Source organism: Zosterops lateralis (assembly GCF_965231275.1).
Source record: "Zosterops lateralis genome assembly, chromosome: 3".
Lineage (NCBI taxonomy): Eukaryota > Metazoa > Chordata > Aves > Passeriformes > Zosteropidae > Zosterops > Zosterops lateralis.
Genome location: NC_139764.1, coordinates 77,567,480 through 77,587,240, shown reverse-complemented (window position 1 = coordinate 77,587,240; position 19,761 = coordinate 77,567,480). Strand labels below are relative to the sequence as shown.

Here is a 19,761-nt window from a genome sequence, read left to right as displayed (position 1 = left end):
ACCACCAGGCATTAGGGAGTAGTAAACAGCAATAAAGGATTACACAGCCTTCTCTAGTTTGGACAGAGGAAACACAGTTCTCTCAGCCTTTCTTTGTACGTCATGTTCCCCAATCCCCCCACAGTCTTGGAGGCACTCCACTGAACTTGCTCCAGCGCATCAATGTCTTTCTCAATTTGGAGAGCCCAAAACAAGACACAGCACTACAGATGCAGTCTCACAAATGCCAAACAGAGGTGAAGAATTGTCTACTCCACTGCAGCCCAGCTATCACATTAATTGGCTGCCTTTGCTCCAAAGGCTAACTCTTGCCCCAGTTTCAAAGTTTTGCCTTCCAGTATCCTGAGGTCCAGTTTGCCTAAGTAGTCATTAACTTCAACTTCCCTGCACTCGGCCACAATATTCAGGGACCTCAAAATCCTGAGAACAGACCAAAGTAAAGACTACAGTGTGTACCCTCAGCCTTTTTGTATCCTTTCCACTATCCAGTGCTGCATCAGCATCACACCATTTCCTTAAGTCTTCCTCCCATTAACAAGGTACCTACAGACATCAGTGACTTACCTTCAACTCTAGTGTAGTTTTGGCTTTCCTACTTCCTTCTCTCTCTACACTCAAACACTGTTTCTACATTTTTAATGGAGGTCTGTCACTGTTTACAGATTCCATATATTTCATTGTTTGGGTGAGTTGACTTAGGAATTCCCCATTCAAGCAAGCTGTACCTGTTTGTCATAGCTGCTTGTCTTCTTGCATAGGGAAGAGTACATCCCTGCATTTGAGGAACCTGACGTGGGATACTACCTCTATAAATGAAAAAGCCAAAGCCAACTATTCTGAAGTCCAATATAATTTCTTCACTGCCTGCTTCTCTCATTCCCTTCAGATTCTATCACCTTACAGTAGTTCAGTTGGGGGTGGCATCAGCCCTCCATTTCCACATTCACAAGTAGCAAGAAATCTAAGCTACATGGACAAATAGGAATAAGTATCTATCCAAATGTAAATTAGAAGAGAGAAATACATGGGAAGTATGAAAAATTTTAAAATGTGGTATTTGGGAGCTTTTCTTGATCTCACTCAAGAGATACAAATGGATCTTAAGAGGGTGGATAATCATGATGGTAACTGATACAAGCAACTGGAAAGACTACTTTAAGGCAACAGCTAGTACAAGAAAAGGGAACAGGGTCTATAAAACATAGCAGACCACATTTACATTCCAATTTGCAAGCACATAGATAATTTTCAGATGATATGAGGCAAAGCTTTAAAAAATCTGGAGAAATGAGTAGCTGAAATAGAATAATTATCTGACAGATGGAGATTGCCCAAGACTGCCACTTGAACATATAAAAGGATGAGGCTGACTTCATTTTTGAAATACAACATTAGAAATTCTGAGAGCATCCTGAGTATTAGTTGTGGAAGGTACAAGAGTTTATTCAATGTACCAGAGTATAAATAGAGGTTAGATTAAAGGGTTTACTTTGAAAATAGTTTTTAAAGCCTGAAGCTTTACAAAACTATTTTAAATATCCCCATAAAAGCAATATAATGTCGCAGTTATGACACAAAAGAACAACACTCACCCATCATGTTGAGAGCAAGGAAAGAAGCACTTTATTTTGGGAGTTTCAATTTATCTAGTTTTTGGGATTTGGTCCAGGACTGGAAGATGAAGGGAACACCCCTCTGACCCCAGTGGTCAAACCAGCAGTCCATCACAGAGAGGAATGAGAAAACAACCTACTTTATGTTAAATGCGTGAGAAACTCCAGTAGAACTACGTAAACAAGATCAGAAGGCTGAAAATCAGGACAACAATATAACATATATATTTACAGCATAGCATTTCATTAAAATGTCTGTCTACCAGTTTCCTCTGCAATGCCAATGTTGCAGCTGCACAGGCACATTTCTACCATGGTGGCATTTGGGCTTCCCTTTCCTATGCCACTGCATTGTTCTTTCTGCACATAACATCCTCTTCAATTTCTTGGCACAACCGTGCCCCTACATTTCCTTTTTCAGAAAGTAACTGTAGTAACAGCTGAATGCCTGAAGGTGATAGCCAAGCAAATTACTCTTTTACCTTCAGTTGCAACTCTCACATTTCCACAAAAAGTAAGCAATTCCAAAGCACATGTACTTCCTTTAACAACAGTACAGCCATAAACACACTTCAACCCATTCAAACATGCACTCAGCCTGCTGTCATCCCCACATGGGCCCACATCTTTGCCTCTATTTGCAACATCTTGTCCTTATTTATTCCATTATTGCTGTAAAGCTTCATCTGCATTCTGCCTCATAACTCCGCTGTACCCAACAGCAATGCAGCCCCAACACTGTCTGTGATCTTTGGAAACTAATGGAACATGGGATTATTATTTTTATCACCAGGTATTACTTGTAAAAGTCCTTTTCTGAGATTGGATGGCACATATAAGAACAAGTTTGTGATCTTTGATAATGGACATTCTGCAAACAGGTGAGAAGGCAAAGACTTCACAGCTCAAACGATCAACTTCAGTATCACATAAAAGTGGGAATGGGAAGAGAGAATGGAGCACCAACACCTGGGCCATACAAACTATCACATCAGTTCTGCTATCTTAGCTGATTCAATTAACTCGTACGATTTTTCAGCCAGTCACTAATTTGTTTTTAAAGCAGAAGAGAAAGACTAGCTTATAAAAAGGACATAAACATAGAGCAAACATGAGAGCAAATCGAGAATATCACAACCATTTTGAACCAATTTCAGCTCTTCTTCTCCTCAAGTCCTTTTTTAGCTTATACAACAAAAAGGGAAACTAAAAACCATTTAAAAAAAAAAAAAAAAAAAAAAAAAAAAAAGGAAAACCACTTCTAAAAAAAAAAGGAAGGCATCCATTTGCCTGTAGTCACGGTATCTATATCTGATTGATGATTTGTAATATCCAATGGATCCAAGGATATCTCAACTATCCTTGAACATATTGTAATTTTTTCCCATTTTTTATTACTTGACAATGTCCAGGCTAAACAGAACTTTGCCTAAATACTGTTTGGGGTTTTTCCCATATGGTCTAGTTAATCATGGATACAATTTTTCTAAAAAGTGAACTTAACACTAATAATAGTTCATGTCTACTTCAGATTGCTAATCTTTTTTAGAGCAGTACATCTTCAAAGACGAGTAAAATCCTTGATGTTTTCCAGCACTTCAAGGTACCAGAATAGAAATGAAATTTATGTTATACTGTGATTTTAAATGGTATCAGATTGACCCAGAAAGATATTAATTCAAAGCAAATAAACCCAAAAACTTGCTTGTAATTTGATTTTTGCAGTCTGATACAGATAAAATTAAGAGATTTGCACAGCCTAATTAAAATCTGTAAAAGGAAGCATGGACATTTAAGAAATTCTGGTTATGGAAGCTACCAGAAATATGGTACTATGTGACATTTTCACTTGATATTTGTGACATTTAAATAAGACTCAGAGTTAGTTTGGGGTTTTTTGGCTTTTTAAGAAATATTCATACAGTCAGACATTTTGAGAAAAAGCATCTCTACTACTTAAAAGCAGTCCTCCCTGTAATATAAGTGAGAATCTGCACATAGCAAATAAATGTCCTTCACATTCTCTACTGATAAGATTATTTAACTTGTAGGTCATTGGGAAAAGCAGTTAATGTGCTTAAGACTCTCTTATTTATTTTTTTTTTTGTGAGCATCATCATCCTTTAGGAAAACACAAGGTATCCATGAGATCATTGTTTTAATAAACCTGAAATGAAAGAGAAGTGTTGGGAAGCAGGTCAGCCTTTTTAAAACACATGTAATGTTAAGGCTTTTCAGTTCAGCTGCTGTTTCACAAGAGACAAACAAAAAAGTACTCTCTTATTTAACTGATTTAATGAGTTACTGGTTGCTATTGCAGGAGTTTTGTGTTGGGGGCTTTGGTGTGTTTTTTTTAAGTAAGACTAACTATATTGATGTAATGAGAAGAGACTGGGAGAGAGCACAAGCTGAAATTCTTGCAAACACGACACAAAAAGAGTTAATCTAACCATCATCCTGATGCTTGGAAAGGCTGGACTATGATAATACGCAGGGGACAATTACCAAGGCTCAGCTGATAAGATGTAACTCACTAAGGTGCAATAATGCAATTTCTTTCAAATACGTGCACTGAACAGGAGTGCCAGTATTAGGTCACTGAGGTTACGAAAATCCTGCCCTTCTTTGGGATGCGGTAGTATCTTTTTTCTTTATGTTTAGTCTTTGTTATGCAGTCTTCATCTTTATCAGGCTTATTCTAAAAGTACTTCACAGATTATAAAACCAATCCTTTTTAATTCAATGGCAAAACTCCTTTCAATATCAAGAGTAAAATAACTAAAGCCCAGATAAAAGCAATTGGTCATTCATCCATAACGGGACTACATCTGGGGTGAAACAGCTATTTTGCAGTTAACATTTCTATTGCAAACTGATCTATGGATGGAAATGCTCAACTCAAAACACAGGGGAATTTACATAGATGGAAAATAATCATACTGACTAAAATCTGGCAAACTCCCCAGAGGTAACTCCTTTATTCAGATGAAAAATGCACAAGATTGTTTACAATTGTTCAGGATCTCAATTACATATGCTATCTAAAAGACATGTCCAACAGCTGACAGAACTCTAATCTCATGGTACTGAATAAATAACACTCCTATATGGGGTTTTTTTCACTATTTGAGTGACCTATAAATGCAAGGGCTGCATGGTTGGAGCTCTGCAATTTGGTTCAGTCTGTAATACTACTGCCCAGGCTGTAAACTGTGATAAGATCACACACAACTGCAACATGGGTTTAGTTATGTCTCCATTTCAGGATTTAAAGATGAGCCTGTAAATCAGAACAGAGGACTTGGAAATTACAGACAATCCCTGTTCACATTGTTTCAAGCTGTTATGTATTTGAGATCAATACTTTACCTTGGGCTCCTTATTTGTCTGTAAGAGATCAATACAAAGACATACCTTCTATTTCTGTAAATGTTGCTTACCTATCTGTGCCAGAACAGCATGCAAGTTCTGTAAATTCTCTAACAGTACTTCAACCACATCTGTAGTATTTTGCTGTCAAATGCCCAACAGATTCACTGGCTGAATGGCAGATCCCAGAGGGTTGGGATCAGTGGCACAGGGTCTAGCTGGAAACCTGTCACTAGCGGTGCTCCCCAAGGTTCAGTAGTGGGCCCAGTATTGTTTAACTCATTCCTCCATGACTTGGATGGAGGGGCAGAGGCCTCCTCAGCAAGTTTGCTGATGACAAAAAGCTGGAGTGAGTGGCTGATATCCCAGAGGGCTCTGCAGCCCTTCAGAAGGACCTCAACAGGCTGGAGAGAAGGACAGAGAGGAACTTTCTAAAATTCATCAAAGGCAAATGCACATAGTTCTGTACACGGGGAGGAATAACCACGTGTGCCACTATAGGCTGGGGGCTGATCGACTGGAAACCAGCTCTGCAGAGAAGGACCTGGGGTTTCTGCTGGAGTACAAGCTATCCATGTGCCAGCTTTGTGGCCAAGAAGGCCAATGGTATCCTGGGGTGCATTAGGAAGACCATTGCTAGTAGGTATGGGGAGGTGATCCTGCCCCTCTACTCTGCTCTTGTAAGGCCACACTTGGAGTGCTGTGCCCAGTTCTGGGCTCCTCAGGACACGAGAGGCCTGGAACTCCAGGAGTAGGTCCAGTGGAGGGCAAACAAGCATGACTGAGAGACTGGAGCATCACTCTTAAAAGGAAAGGCTGAGGGAACTGGGCCTCTTCAGCCTCCAGAAGAGAAGACTGAGAGGGGATTTCATCAATGTCTGTAGGTATCTGAAGGGAGATGTCAGAGGTTGGAGATAGGCTTTTCTTGGTGGTGCCAAGCAATAGGATAGGAGGCAATAGGCAGAAACTGATGCACAGGAAGTTCCATCTGAACAAGAAAAAGCATGTCTTTACTGTGTCAGTGACCAAGCCCTGGGATAGATTGCCCAGAGGGATTGTGGTGTCTCCTTCACTTGGACATATTCATTAACCATCTGGATGCAACCCTGTGCCATGAGCTCTAGAATGACTGCTTGAGCAGGGAGGTTGGACCAGATGACTAACCCACCCACTGTGGTCCGCTCCCAACCTTATCCATACTGTAATGCTGTAATTCCTGTTAGGATTACCAAAGAAGAAAATTTTCTTTACCTAAAAGGTTGAAACCAGTATCAATGCTTGCTTTTAATCTCAGTGTGGTGGGAGGAGGCAGGAAGCCCATGTACTGCAGTAACAAGACACTCAGTTCATCAAATGAAACAGAACTCAGGAACTCTCTCTATACACTCTAAAGTTAAAGATGCTTCCTTTAAAACTCTAGTCAACAATTTCCAAACCTGTTTTATTCTGAAGTTTCTTTAAATTACTTCAGATTTTACCCAAAGTAACAATTGAGGCCGGCAAACCCAGAGTATTTTATTCACAGTTTGTGTTTCGCTGAGCAGAAACTGTTTCATAGGATGTTATTTAAGATAAATATCTCTCTCCCAAAAGTGCTAAGTTATTATTTTCTGCCTCATACTTCATTAAATTTTATTTTTGTTGGATGAATGCACTTATATTACTAGTAGCAGTCAATTGCCATGTGTGATGGAGTAAAATTTACCTGGAAGAACTGTATTTATGAAATATCAGATTTCTAGGATTTTCTATATGCATGTGAGAGCAGCATGAACACTGACATATTTAAATATTACATTATTTACAGAGTAATTCAGGTAGTTATTTCCATAATATAAGAACTGCTCTCATTTTCACATAGCTGAAATATGATAGAACTTTTCTAAATGTTAGAAAGTTATTCCAATTCTACAATGGATCAGTCATTCTTTAATAACTTGTTATTAACTACTACTAACTTTTTAGAAATAGCTTTTTTGCTGGCTCCCATTTTATAACTTTTCCATGTTCCAATCAAATAATCTATGATGTAATATATTAAACATAACACACCAGCACTGACAGTTTTGTATTTGAAATCAGAGATAACAATACTCCTTTATTAATGTGAAATGAAAAACGTGTTGTATTTTGTTTCTGATCACAAGCTAGTACTGTGTATGTGTAAACTCCAGCAGAAGTCATAAGAATACTCTAATAAAAATAACCTTCCTATCAAATAATGGGCAATTTTTAATAGAAATTTACATAAATCTTTCATATTACATTATCCTGTGACTTAAATAAATTGCAAACAAATAAAAAATGTAATGAGCTGATTATCTGAAGTAAAATGAAGTATTTCTGTGTATTTTCTGAAATAGTTATGTTATCACTGAAGACTCTATTCTGCATTTTCAAACACAAAAATTTGAACAGCTAATTCTGACCTCATGAAACATTGAGAACTTATCACTTGAGCACATTTTGCATAAAACCCTCATATCCTTAAGATCTTCTCTCTTCACCAGATGTTTTCATTAATGTAACATGCAGATGTCTAAAAGTTAAATGGGCCATTATTAGCACTCTGGAATATGCAAGCAATATCTGAACTAATTGTTTAATCATACTGAGTTGCCTGTGGCACCAAGAAAAAGAAAAGTTAAATGTCAGTATTTCACACTGTCAATTGAAATGAGTCCAGATGTTAAAACACTAAGTGACCTAAAAATCATTAATTTCATTTTAAACAAAATCTTTTCCAAAGCAAACAATCTAGTGATTCAGTCTTTCCCTTCCCCTCCCCAGCACAACTAAAGATGAAAATAACCTCTATTTAATATATGCAGTGACTGAACTAGGGAAATAGTACGCAGGACCAACGTAAAGATTTTCATGTCTTCTGCCATTAAAACTCACTGGTTTTGATTAAGATTTTAACAGTTTTGAAGACAATACTAAAGAATCTCTAACAAGTAAAAATGTCAGGCTTTGTTTTTCTCTAAGAAAATAAGCACTGTTTGTCATTGTGTAAAATTCTAAAGTAGAAGAAAGCTTCAGTTGTTATCATTTTGTCTAAAATCAACGAAATACAGTTTTAGGATTTCAACCCAATACAGCCTGCCTACTCTCAAAAACATTCAGGCTAGTGCCAAAGCCAAATGGGACATTTTTTGAGAAATTTGAAGAAACTTAATTTAAGAATGAGTAAATCCACAATATAAACATCTGCCATTGTTTTCAGTACAACACTAATTGCAGCAGTTGTTTATGTTTTGAATGAACAAATTCTAGAGAATAAAGAAAGGCTTAGCCTGAGAAAGTGTCAAGAAATATCAGAGGAGAGATTAACTGTTAAGGGACATTCACACGAGCGTTACAGATTTAAAAAGGGAAGAGATTACATACCCCTCTCCACCAACTCTTGTTATCTTTAGACGAAAATCAACAGAGTTCAGGCTGGGTGGCTTCCATTTCAAAATATCATCACATCGACCGGGCTTGTATTTCTGAAGTAAATTAAAATGCAGTTTAATTATGCTTATTGGTTTTCACTGGTTTTAAAAGTAACAATTCAGCCTTTTAGACTCTATTAGCTGTCTCTAATGAATTACAATAGTTAGTGACTGAAACAATGAACACCATTACCATGGAGGTAGTTGTGCTTCACTACTTTATTTGCTTCTCCCTTTTAAAACTGCTTAGCACTGTAGCTCTGCCATTGCATATAATAAAAAGCTGAGAATGGAAATAAAAATTAGCATACTTCATTATCTCTCTCTGGCTAATGGAAATTCTCAGGAAAATATGACAGCACAGAAAGAAACAAAATCACTCAAAGGACATATAGAAAAGACACATTTAAAGTAATCTCAACATTTTGGAACTATTTTATGAACAATATTTTTGTTATCCATGCTGTTGGCTGACAAAACATGAAAAAGGCAGAAGCCGCCATACTGCCAGCTCTCAGAAAGACTCATCAGAAACATGTTCTTTCATAGCAAAGGAATTTAAGTTATGTAAAGATTAAAGAACATCATGATATACCCGAACATAAATAAGAGAGCATGTCTTGCTAAAGAGAGAGAGTACACATTGGAACCATAAGTTGAAAGGAACAATTTTCTCCTAAATTAGAGCTTTAGTTTCTCATAGTCTCTGCTATCATCTGCTGTCATTTTGTTCATCCTCAGCTATCAGTGAGAGTTAACTCGTTGACCCCTTCCTTACCAAATATCTTTCATGACAATGGAGAAAATCTGAATTAACATGAATAGGGCAAAAAAGAATAATTTGCAGATGACTAGAATGAGAATTTTTACTTCTTTATTTATATGCAGTGAGAAAATTTATGCAATTGTATATGAAAAATAAAACTAACCAACAACATCCACTATCTTTTGGTAACAGAAGTCATCAGCATCACAATGCACTCATGCTGGGTAAAATATTTTCAAAATACAGACTTTACTGATGATAAACCAAACAGTTCTAGATCTAAAATGACAAAAAGCAGATGAATTTTCTGTTTTCTGATGGAAGAATGTAAAGTTACTCTTTCCAAAATAAATGCAGCGTATCTGACTTATCATTTCTTGATGAAAAGATGGTCATTAATTCTTAATGATGCAAAAAGGATGGATCAACCTCTCTATATCACAGCATTGAAATTCTGAGGAAAAGCTACATTTGATCTATATAAAAACCTTCCTCACCAGAGCCCTTGTATCCTGCCTCTATCAACAGCCAACAGCATGTGCTCAGGGAAAATGAAAAGCAAGCAATTATAGATTATATTTTCCACTACTACTCTCTGAGAAACTATCCATTTTGAAGCTCAGAGATTTCCTGATGTGGATGTGATTCAAATGTGATTTCTACAAATTTAGCTATTTTCAGCTTCTCTGCATGAGCTTATATAGCCCTCCAGTAAGACCATGTAAACCTCCATCAGCTGCAAAAGCCCATGGCATAACCTTTCATGCATGGCCTGATTACCTTGCAGGAATAAAACCATTACCTTTTGTTTCTTTTGAACAAGTTTCTGTTGTTTTGGAAGACTTGCAGTTCCCAGGGATCATGCTAAGAGAAATGCTTAACAATCCAAGCCCATTGTTCCCATGCAACTCACAGTTTCATTTGCCTCTGTATGCATAGAAATGCACTCAGCTCAGAGGCTATCATTTTACGTGTGCTGTTACAAATTTTTTTCTCCACTTATATTACTCTAAATTTATCTACATAAAAGTTTATGCACTCTTTTATCACTCAGCCATCCAGTTTTGTAAGAGCGTACTATAATTCTCCACATTTAGGACCAGCCCTTGCTGATCCATCAAGAAAACATTGCTGAATGGTTCATCCAATTTTCATACTTGCTTACATGCAGTACAGGTGGCTCCCTTCCCTGGTGAGGACTGAAAAGTACCCCATCATTCACTCCTACTTTATAGTCAATTAGATATCTGTGCAAGAACCTTTTAAGTCTCACATTACTTAAGTTTCTCCAAGAAAATTTTGGAGAATTTCTGGAAATCTTAGCAAGAAAAACCATATGATCCTTACTTAAATCAGTTTTGAACCCTTTGTTGGAGAGGCATAATCTTCCTTTCAAACAGGTATGTAATTTTCACCAACTATATAAATCATGTTCACCCAATACCAACTACTAGATTCCTTATTGTTTCTACTCCTTTGTCCCATCCAGATACCAAGCTTACAGGACTTATTTCTTTCCTGATCTTCCATGATACCTTCAGGTTTTTTTAAATGGTAATGTATTTTCTACCTTATTTGTTTAGGTACCAATGTAGATTTTTCACATAGGATCTACTATTCAATTCTTTAAAACTCTTTTCCCTAGACTGACAAATTATATCCTCCTGAAAGTTAGTAAGAAACCAACTTCACAACAGACAGGAGCAACTATTCCAAGATCAGTAATGAAAAGCAGTATTTTGACAGAATATATCTGCATACTTGTAATTACAATATGGGATCCAAAATCTTGACTCAAGTTTAAAATTAACAGGCTAGTTTACTTGAAGGGAATGGGGGAGGATTTCTTCATTAAGATGGAGTTATTTTCTTTACCTCAAGAACCAGCATAGTGTGAGACAAGTCTCAGATAAACATTTTATTCAATCAATAAAAAAATAATCTCTAGCACACCTCAAGTTAGTCAAAGATATCTCACTTAGAAAGCAATAACAAAAAATATATCCTTTTGACTATTACACTTAGTTTTGACCACTGTCAAACAACAGCCTTCTCACTTCACAGGAATTTGTTAATACCAAATACCTGGTAAAGGTAACAGGTAAATTTTCAGAAACAGCTACAAAGCCTTAGATAAGCCATTAGAATTCAATGCTTCTACAAGGAACAATTTATACAGCTCTTCCCTGGCTTCCCTCAACTACTTCTGTTACCATGAAAGACAGAAATTCACAGAAGTCTGACTCAAAAGGAGAATTCATTCAAAGGCCATATTAATAATCCCTAAGATAGAGATTAATTTTAACAGGTGAGTCCACAGACCCAAGAGAGCACTAGTGAGTCTTTGAGTTTGAATGCTAAGTGCCAAATCAACTTCTTTAAACATGAGCTGAAGCCAAACAAGAATTCTGCTTGTTAAATATATGGAAACTTCACCTTAGATGAATCACTGCATACTGCAGACCTGTTCTGCATGAAGTTACTCTTTATTTTAATTCCCAATCAAAATATGAAGCAATCTGTTTGAGATCAAACTACACCCTAGCATTTTAAATATAGCATTCATAGCAATGATATCCTCATCACCACTCCCCAACAAATATCTATGTACACGACTACTTCTAAAACATCCCCTGTCATCTCAAATACAAAGTTAATGCTTCAATCTGAAACCTGTCAACCTAGTCTAAGCACAAAAATTAGAACTCCACACCAAAAAGGTACACTGACAAATCAGAAACTATCTCAAATAGCTTTAAACGACAATTAGGTGGTCTCCTGAAGGCCCTTCCAGTGTAAATTTCTCTACAAAACTGTGTCTCTCTTTGCTTGGTGGTTCTTTTAGCAGCCATATTTGGGTGAATTTTAGTTTGCAAAAACAATGAACATTCAAAATAAATTCCCCATTTTTTTCCTATTTACTATACTTCAATTGCAATAGCTGGGCAGTTCTGGTACATGCAAACTGGATTTTATCAATGTAAAACCAAATTTGAAGTTTTCCTTCAGGGACACACCTAATGCCCTTCACGCTGAAGTACAGACTCCAGAGGCCAAGGCAAAAGCTATTCCATTACATTGTTACCTTGCACCTACAGAGCACAAACAAACCTGAGCTGCAACATCCAGAACTGGTCCTTCAAAAAATAAGTGTATCAGTGCCTTCAGTTGGCTATGAACCCTAAGCTCTTCAAGTTTTACATTTTTCTACATCTTTTCACATCCACTCACCATCTACCCAACACTTCTTCTATCTTTTCAATAGTAGTAGTAAGTAGTAGTCATAGAAATGCCCTATCTTCTGTGGCCATTCTCTCCTCAGGCCCTTACTTTCATGAAGAGGATGAAGATCAGGGACAATAGATGTGTCAGAAGTAGCATCACAAATACACCCCTACTATGGGGATATTGAACTTCAGACAAGGATACAAAAATGACCGTAATGGTCAAATGCACATCCAATGCCCCAAGATGAAGAATCGTCACTGAAGACAGCTCAACAGAAAGCACATGCTCTGGCATCCCTTTTAGGCTGCTAAACTCACTGATTTCTCACCTCAAACTCAATCCCATAGGCCCAAGTGTGTCTAGTTAAACCACTATGAGGGTTTTGTTAGACCCTCGTTAGAACCATTGTAGCAGTGCAGGGTATGGTTATGGGTTGTTAGTCATGTTGAACCTCAATCCCCTGTCCTGTCCCAGAATACTAAGTTCCCCCCTTCCTTCACAGCTGCTGAAAGGGGGGGCCACTTTTTTCTTGTCTCCCATCAGATCAAGAGAAAGGCTGGCCCTCAAAGCCTCAGGTTCTGTTATCTTAACTTTTGCTGACACATTTCTTCTCAACCACAGATAGCCGCACACACAGGTTTGCTATTTGCCTAAAGTCATGTGTCAGCATTTGCATTCGATGGATGGCACAGCAGAAAGCTGAAAGCCTAAACAATGGAGGTATCAGAGGCCCATAAGGAGGATAAACTAACTCCAAATAGCTGCTTCTACATGGGATAGATGTTTCTGCTTAGTATTTTGTAGGAGGGAGAGAGAGGATAGTTTCTGGGACTGCATTCTGGGCAGGCAGTCTGGGGTGGTGTTGACTCACCATGAAGACACCCACCTGGAAGACTGAGTGACTTCAGCCTAAAGTCTAGACAAAACAAACAGTTTCTCCTAGCGACTGAAAAGGAAGAGGTGGTGGAATGATAAAGAGAGAAGTTCGTGTCTCATCAAGAAGAGGAAAAGAATGTTTCCTTTACAAGGGTGGATGTCTCACTATCCTACAAATTCTAATCAGCCAGCTCTACCTCTCATAACCCTTATTAAATACCATCCTTCCAAAGTGCAAGCAGCAGCTAACACAGGCCACCTTACATTTCCCTTCCTCCATATCTTCCCTCACTCCTTCCAAATGACAGGAAGGCAGCAAATAAGCCAGCTCTTTCTTTTCTCCTTCTTTCTTTTCTCCCAAGTGGCACAGAGCTGCTGCCTGTCAGCTCTAATTTCTACTCAGTAAACTGGTTAGACCTAGCCCTGCAAAGTATCTGGAAGGCCTGCAAAGCTGGCAGCTGCAGGCACACACCAAATTAGAAAGAAAGCTAAAATAAAGGGCACAGAAAGCTCAGGGAAGGTTTGTTTGCACTGCCATACTTGCCCAAGAGGTATGGAAGGTTGAGTACCTTTGAGGAGTGAGAACAGAGCAGGTGGGAGGGGATGGGGTTTACCAAGACTGGGAATCTACTGGAGTTCTTTTAAATCATTAAATGTAGTTCGCCACATTGCAAATAATATCAGTATTTAACCACACTGAAAACGTAATAAAGTGCAATTAAATAACCTTGAATATGAAAGATAAATATTAAATATAGAACTTAACCACTAAATATAAAATTTAACTATGACAAACCTATGATGGCAACAAATCTGCTCCTCTTACAATGCAAAACAGTGTTAAACGTTTTATCTGAAGAGCACTGCTTAATTCTGAGGCCTCTTAATCCATAGAGCAGCTGCTGGCCTGCCCAATCTAATAGTTTGCATTCAGCTGGGTAAACAAAAAGACAGAATAATTACCCAAAATGTGTTTTTATTTTCTTGCACTACAGACCCTGGATTGTTTTAAAGAACCAAAAGGATTGATTTTAATCAATCACTTCAGGCTAGACTTTATAAAGAAATTATCTGAAGACACGGAAGTTGCTAACACTGTTGACAGATTATGTGAATAAATCACAACAATGGATCAAGAAACCACAAGATCAAAGGCAACCATTGAGTCAATTGTATATTCATAGATTTTTAAGACTGGAAACCACTACTGGGCTCGTTGAGTTGGCTCTGTTGCATAAAGGACAGAGAAACCTGAACAACAATGTTTATATCAAGCTTATAACTCCTATTCAAACTACAGTAATGTTTATCTCAAGTTTATAATCCCTATTCAAAATACAAGATACCTAGATCAAAAATACCTCATAATGAACAAATCGCACATATCTTAGGGAAGTTACCACAGTCATTTATTATAGTCGTGCTTAAAAATGCTTATTTCTACACTGAGTCTTGTTAATGCCTCGCTTTAGACTGAAGCCTGGCTCTCCATGCAATTACTCCCTTTTTAAGATAAAATGAGTAAGTCTGAGTCTAACTGCATGGGTAATTTCACCTTTGGCTAACACACACATCATCATAGTGTAATTTCACAAAAGCCTTTAGAAGAGTAGGGAACAGAACTGAACCTACTATCCAATACTCTTCTCATTGCTTACACATACAGCAGTACACAAAGTGTATTTGTATTCTTCTGCGTTGCACTGAGAGGTGTTGATAACTTGCTGAAAAAATTCTTTTCAGATTCATGCCTTTAGCTGGGAATTAACGCACTTGCTCCTGGAAATACAGCCCACATTTGTCTGTATTCAAGCACCATCACAAGATCAAATGATCCATCTTAGCCTACCTGACTGATTTTTCAGGAAAACCGGTAAGTTTGCTGTAAAAGTTAAAAGTATTAACAACATGACCATAAAAACATATGCAAAATCCCAATACTATCATTAAACCTCTTAAAGCCTTCATGGTAATGTACTTCTTTAACTGTCACCACAAAAACATATGCAAAAAACCCAAATACAAGCAAACAAAAACAAAAAACCACAAACAAACAACAACAACAAAAAACCCCACCAAACACAAGACACTAAAGTCTATTTGAATAAATAAGTTATGTCATCAGCAGTTAAATTGCAATCCTTAAAATCCTTCAAAAATTCTGCCTTCTGTGCCTTCCAGATTCTCTTCTCAGTTCCAACTCCTGTTCCTCGAAGTGCCCATACAAACAACTTACAATCATGCCATAGTTCCTACGGACCACCACTGCATATCCTCATATATGCTATTTTCTTTGCCTGGGAAAAAGCTAAGCAAAAGGGAATGTGGCACCAGAAGATTCTTGGTTATTGATGACTAAGTGTGATTAATGCTTGTTCTTGCTGTATATTGAGCAGGACACTGAGAACTGGAAGAAAGGGATATACTAGTCTGATCACAGGCCCAACACACTCCCTGGCTGAGGAGCAGAAAGTCCAGCTTTTCTTACTGATGTCAGAAACAAATAGGTTATTTGAAAGAACTACTTTGAGAGCAGTGGGATTACCTCTAACTCACATCCTTGGAGGTGAAGGCAAACAGTGTTATACACTATGGTATTTATGGTGTTTGGTGGTGGTCACTGATCATCAGCAAACCAGCTTTGGATATTATTCATCCCACCCACAGAGAAAGCTACTTTGAATGTTGGTGGTCGAGGAGAGAAAGGAGAACAATGTACAAGAGCAAATGCCTCCAGATTCAGACAACAGGGTGTGTGACTATAAAGACAGATACACATAAAAAGGGAATAAAATTAGTGCTTTGATCCGAAGTGGACATTGGAAATAAACAACTGGACAACACTTTCTACTTAGACCAAACATCAGACAGTAAGAGAAATATATTATTGTTCATTCTTGCACTAAACCATCATAATTTATTTCTTATTTAAAATACATCAGAGCTGGCCAAACTGACTATCTGGTTTGCCAAAGATATTCCACATATCACAAAGCCAGAAAGAGAACTCTTAGAAAATCTGAGGAATTTAGAGGCATCTAAGAAACTTCTATGAATGTAATGCATAGGTAAAACTTTTGACAAATGCATTTCAGGAAGGGAAAGACACATAACACTGAAAAAAGGTGCTTTAAAAAAACCCTCTTAGTGTCTCAAAGATTATCAGGATTTCTTTGTTCTTTATAAAAACAAATCAAATGTACCCAGTACCGATTTCTTTCTTGTAGACATTTGACATAATTTCTGTATAATAGTAAAGCAGGCATTTCTTTTAATAAATGTGAGGCAACTTTTTCTACATCTGTAAGGAAATACAGGGAGATGTGATCTGTAAGTACTCCTAAGAGTGATCAGGTTAAGATAAACACTGGTAGTTTTCAAACACCTGTCAGTTCTGAAAGGCATTTCCATAGTTGCAACAAAACACAAGAATCTAAACACAGAATGGAAAATGTGTAAGAATACAAAATGGCTGCAAACTTTTTATAGCTACAAAACACAATTCAAATACTTTCCAATTTCACGGAGTTTTCATGTGTTTTACCAAACCCTCCACCAAGCACAATCTGTGTCTAACCATGGAGAGATGGCCATAACGCCCTAACTAAAAGATTACTTTTTTAAAAAAAGGCTAATTCCTTTCCTTCAAAAAAACTCTTTTAACAAAAAGAAATTAATAAATGCTGCTTTTAATGCTTAGTGTTCTAAATTACTGATTCAAACCGCCTGAACAATCAAGGAGCTGCAGTCCTCACTGAACATCGGCTTTTTGCCTGGTTCAGTGATTTGATCAGAATAGACACACTGAAGTTCAATAAATATTTGATCAGCTTGAAAATAAGGTTGTTAATGAATTCCAGATATTATACAAAGCAATGCTGTCACATCATTGAAAGCAAATCTGCAACAGTAACTTTAGAGACTAAAAAAGATGGAGAAAAGACAAGTTCTTTGGCTAAATTCAACTAATAGAGTGTTCATGGTTAAACCAAAAGGATGACAGAGCCAACTCCAGATAACAGTTTTAAATAACTCATTGACAGTGAAGTCTCCATGCTGCTTTAATTCCATGTAGGCAAATAAATTTGTGTTAATTCTTCCATTCCACTTCAGAAATCAAAATAAGGAAAAAATTAACATCAATCGTGTCATAAATTTTATGACACAATCACATCTGCATTCCAGAATTTTTTCCTTTTATATAGATAAAGAATTAAGTAGGAATGATACTTTTAATGCATTAGAATTGGTTAGCTGTCAATAGCTGTTTTGGAACAGCTGTTTGAGAAAATGTTATTGTAACACAATTTGTCTTTTATGAAAATATGACTTGAAGCTATATGAAGTAGAATGAAAACTGTTATAATTAAAATTACCTATGAAATATTAAGCTTAACTGTCATGCCAGACTAAGAAGCAAAACATGGATCCATTTAAATACTGTTAGATTATGTTTTATACTAAGGATTTTAACACTTGAATGCAAATCAGGTTTAGAAGGTTAACCTGTATGGAGAAATTATTTTGTTAATATGTTAATACAAAACTACTTTTTCCAAAAGTGCCTCTGATCCTCCAGCTAATGTAATATTTATATTGGACTTCTTTAGTAATTAGCAGGCTAAACGTCTTCTCCTCTTGCACTTTAATTTAGCTTTATACCTCCAGCTTCATTAAACATCTTGTTTCACAGCTATACTAATAGCTTTTCTCAATATTCCATTAAGCAAGGAGAAAAATATGAGGACATTTTATTCATAACTAACATCATTTACATATTAATCCTATTAATATTTGATAAATGAAGTTCATATCACAGCCAAAACTCTATGTTTATAGCTATCAAAATGTAACAGCCACAAAATTCTTTTTCCTCTTTGCCCCAGCACATTACTATGAGCAGCAGAAACCTGTTTTTGATCATTTCTGTCCTTTCACTGAATACAATGGTCTGCACCTAGAAACGCCAATACTTGGGTTTGAAGCAAAACCAAAAAAGTAAATTTCTTCATATAACTGACTAATGTATATATGATCCAATATGGACCAACTGGTGTCTGCCTTTGATTAGAAACTCTACTTTTGGTAAACTAAGGTAACTTTTGAAGAGCTACATACTTCTACCTTTGTGACAATTTCCTGACAACAGAACTATAGTGCCCATGGTCAAAGGAACTGGTAATGGTTCATGTCTGCTATTTAAGACATTTGATTTTTATTGCTATTGATTATTTTGTAATCTTCTTATTTTTCACCATCACTAACCTCATTTATAACTTCATTACATATGTGCTATGTAAGTCTTCTGAAAAACTAACATAATACTAGAAACACTCAAGATACTTCAATTTGTCTTCCATTGCTGTATTTGACTCTATATTTCACTTTGTATCACTAAGTTAAGCTGAGATAGCCTCAGCATGTAGCAGCAGTGTAAACTGTCACCAGAAACTATTGTATTTACTCCTCAAATTCAGCTTCACAACTCATTAACAGCCTTAACCATAAAGTAATAGAATGGACAAGCTCATATCTATGTAACTTTTTCTCAGCCATACACTGTTGATTTCTACCTACCTGTTTCTAGGAACACATATAAACAAACCCAGCGGTAAGAAGCTAAATGACTTAAAACAGCTATCCATAAACTGTTGGGAGACTCAAGATAATACAGAAGCACTCCTGGCTCACTCCTTTACTGTTTTTTCTTTTCTCTCTTAAAGCAATGCTGATTATTCTTCTCTCTGCCCCAGCAACACAACAAATCTTTGAAAGACTCTTAGGGAGATCATCTTCCTTCTAATTTTCCTCTCACACTTTCACTGTGAAAAAAGCCTTGGTCACACAAAGCTACTAATGGTAGAGAATACATAAATTTTCATTGTATAAAGTGATAAGTATAGTTGCTTCACTGCATCACTTTTTTTAATGAGCCTTACTGTTTATGTCCATTTGCAAGTTTTAGGTGTTGTACACACCAACCAAAACCTTCTCTCATTTCTTAAACCCAATGGCACCAATCTCTCTTCACCTTCTGTCCTTTCATTTTTACCACCTCTGTCCTAACTCAAGCTTAAGTGTAGTCATCACTTGAATTTACACCAGAAAAAGAAGGAAGTCAGTCTCTCAGAGGACTTCTTTCTTTGTGGCTAGCTACCTTGTGATCAAAGGTTCCTAGAAAAAAAATTGGGTTGGATCAGCAGAAAGTATTCACTGCTTCAAGTCTGACAGTCACAGCATCTTGGTATAACAAAAGAACCTCCATGAACTGAGCAGCAGTGCTTTTGGCTGACTCACTACAATAACCTGATTTGGAAGCTGGGTAATTTATCAGTATTAGAGGCCACATTTGCAGAAGCTCCAACCTGCTAATTTAAGGCTTCATCATAACATCGGTTTTGCTGACATTTTTAGTAAGCTATGATGATAATCAGTACACCAGGAATAACATTTCAGAAAATCCCCTCAGAGC

General features: G+C 37.0%; 1 protein-coding gene across 2 annotated transcripts in view; it reads right to left on the bottom strand.

Moving 5' to 3' along the window:
- RNGTT (RNA guanylyltransferase and 5'-phosphatase) overlaps positions 1–19,761 on the bottom strand; it is a 171,126-nt gene that overhangs the window by 55,646 nt on the left and 95,719 nt on the right. For both annotated transcript variants that reach the window (XM_083857734.1, XM_083857735.1), the window contains exon 13: positions 8,373–8,473. In XM_083857734.1, coding sequence (XP_083713860.1) covers positions 8,373–8,473 — 101 coding nt within the window. The remainder of the gene's footprint in view (positions 1–8,372; positions 8,474–19,761) is intronic.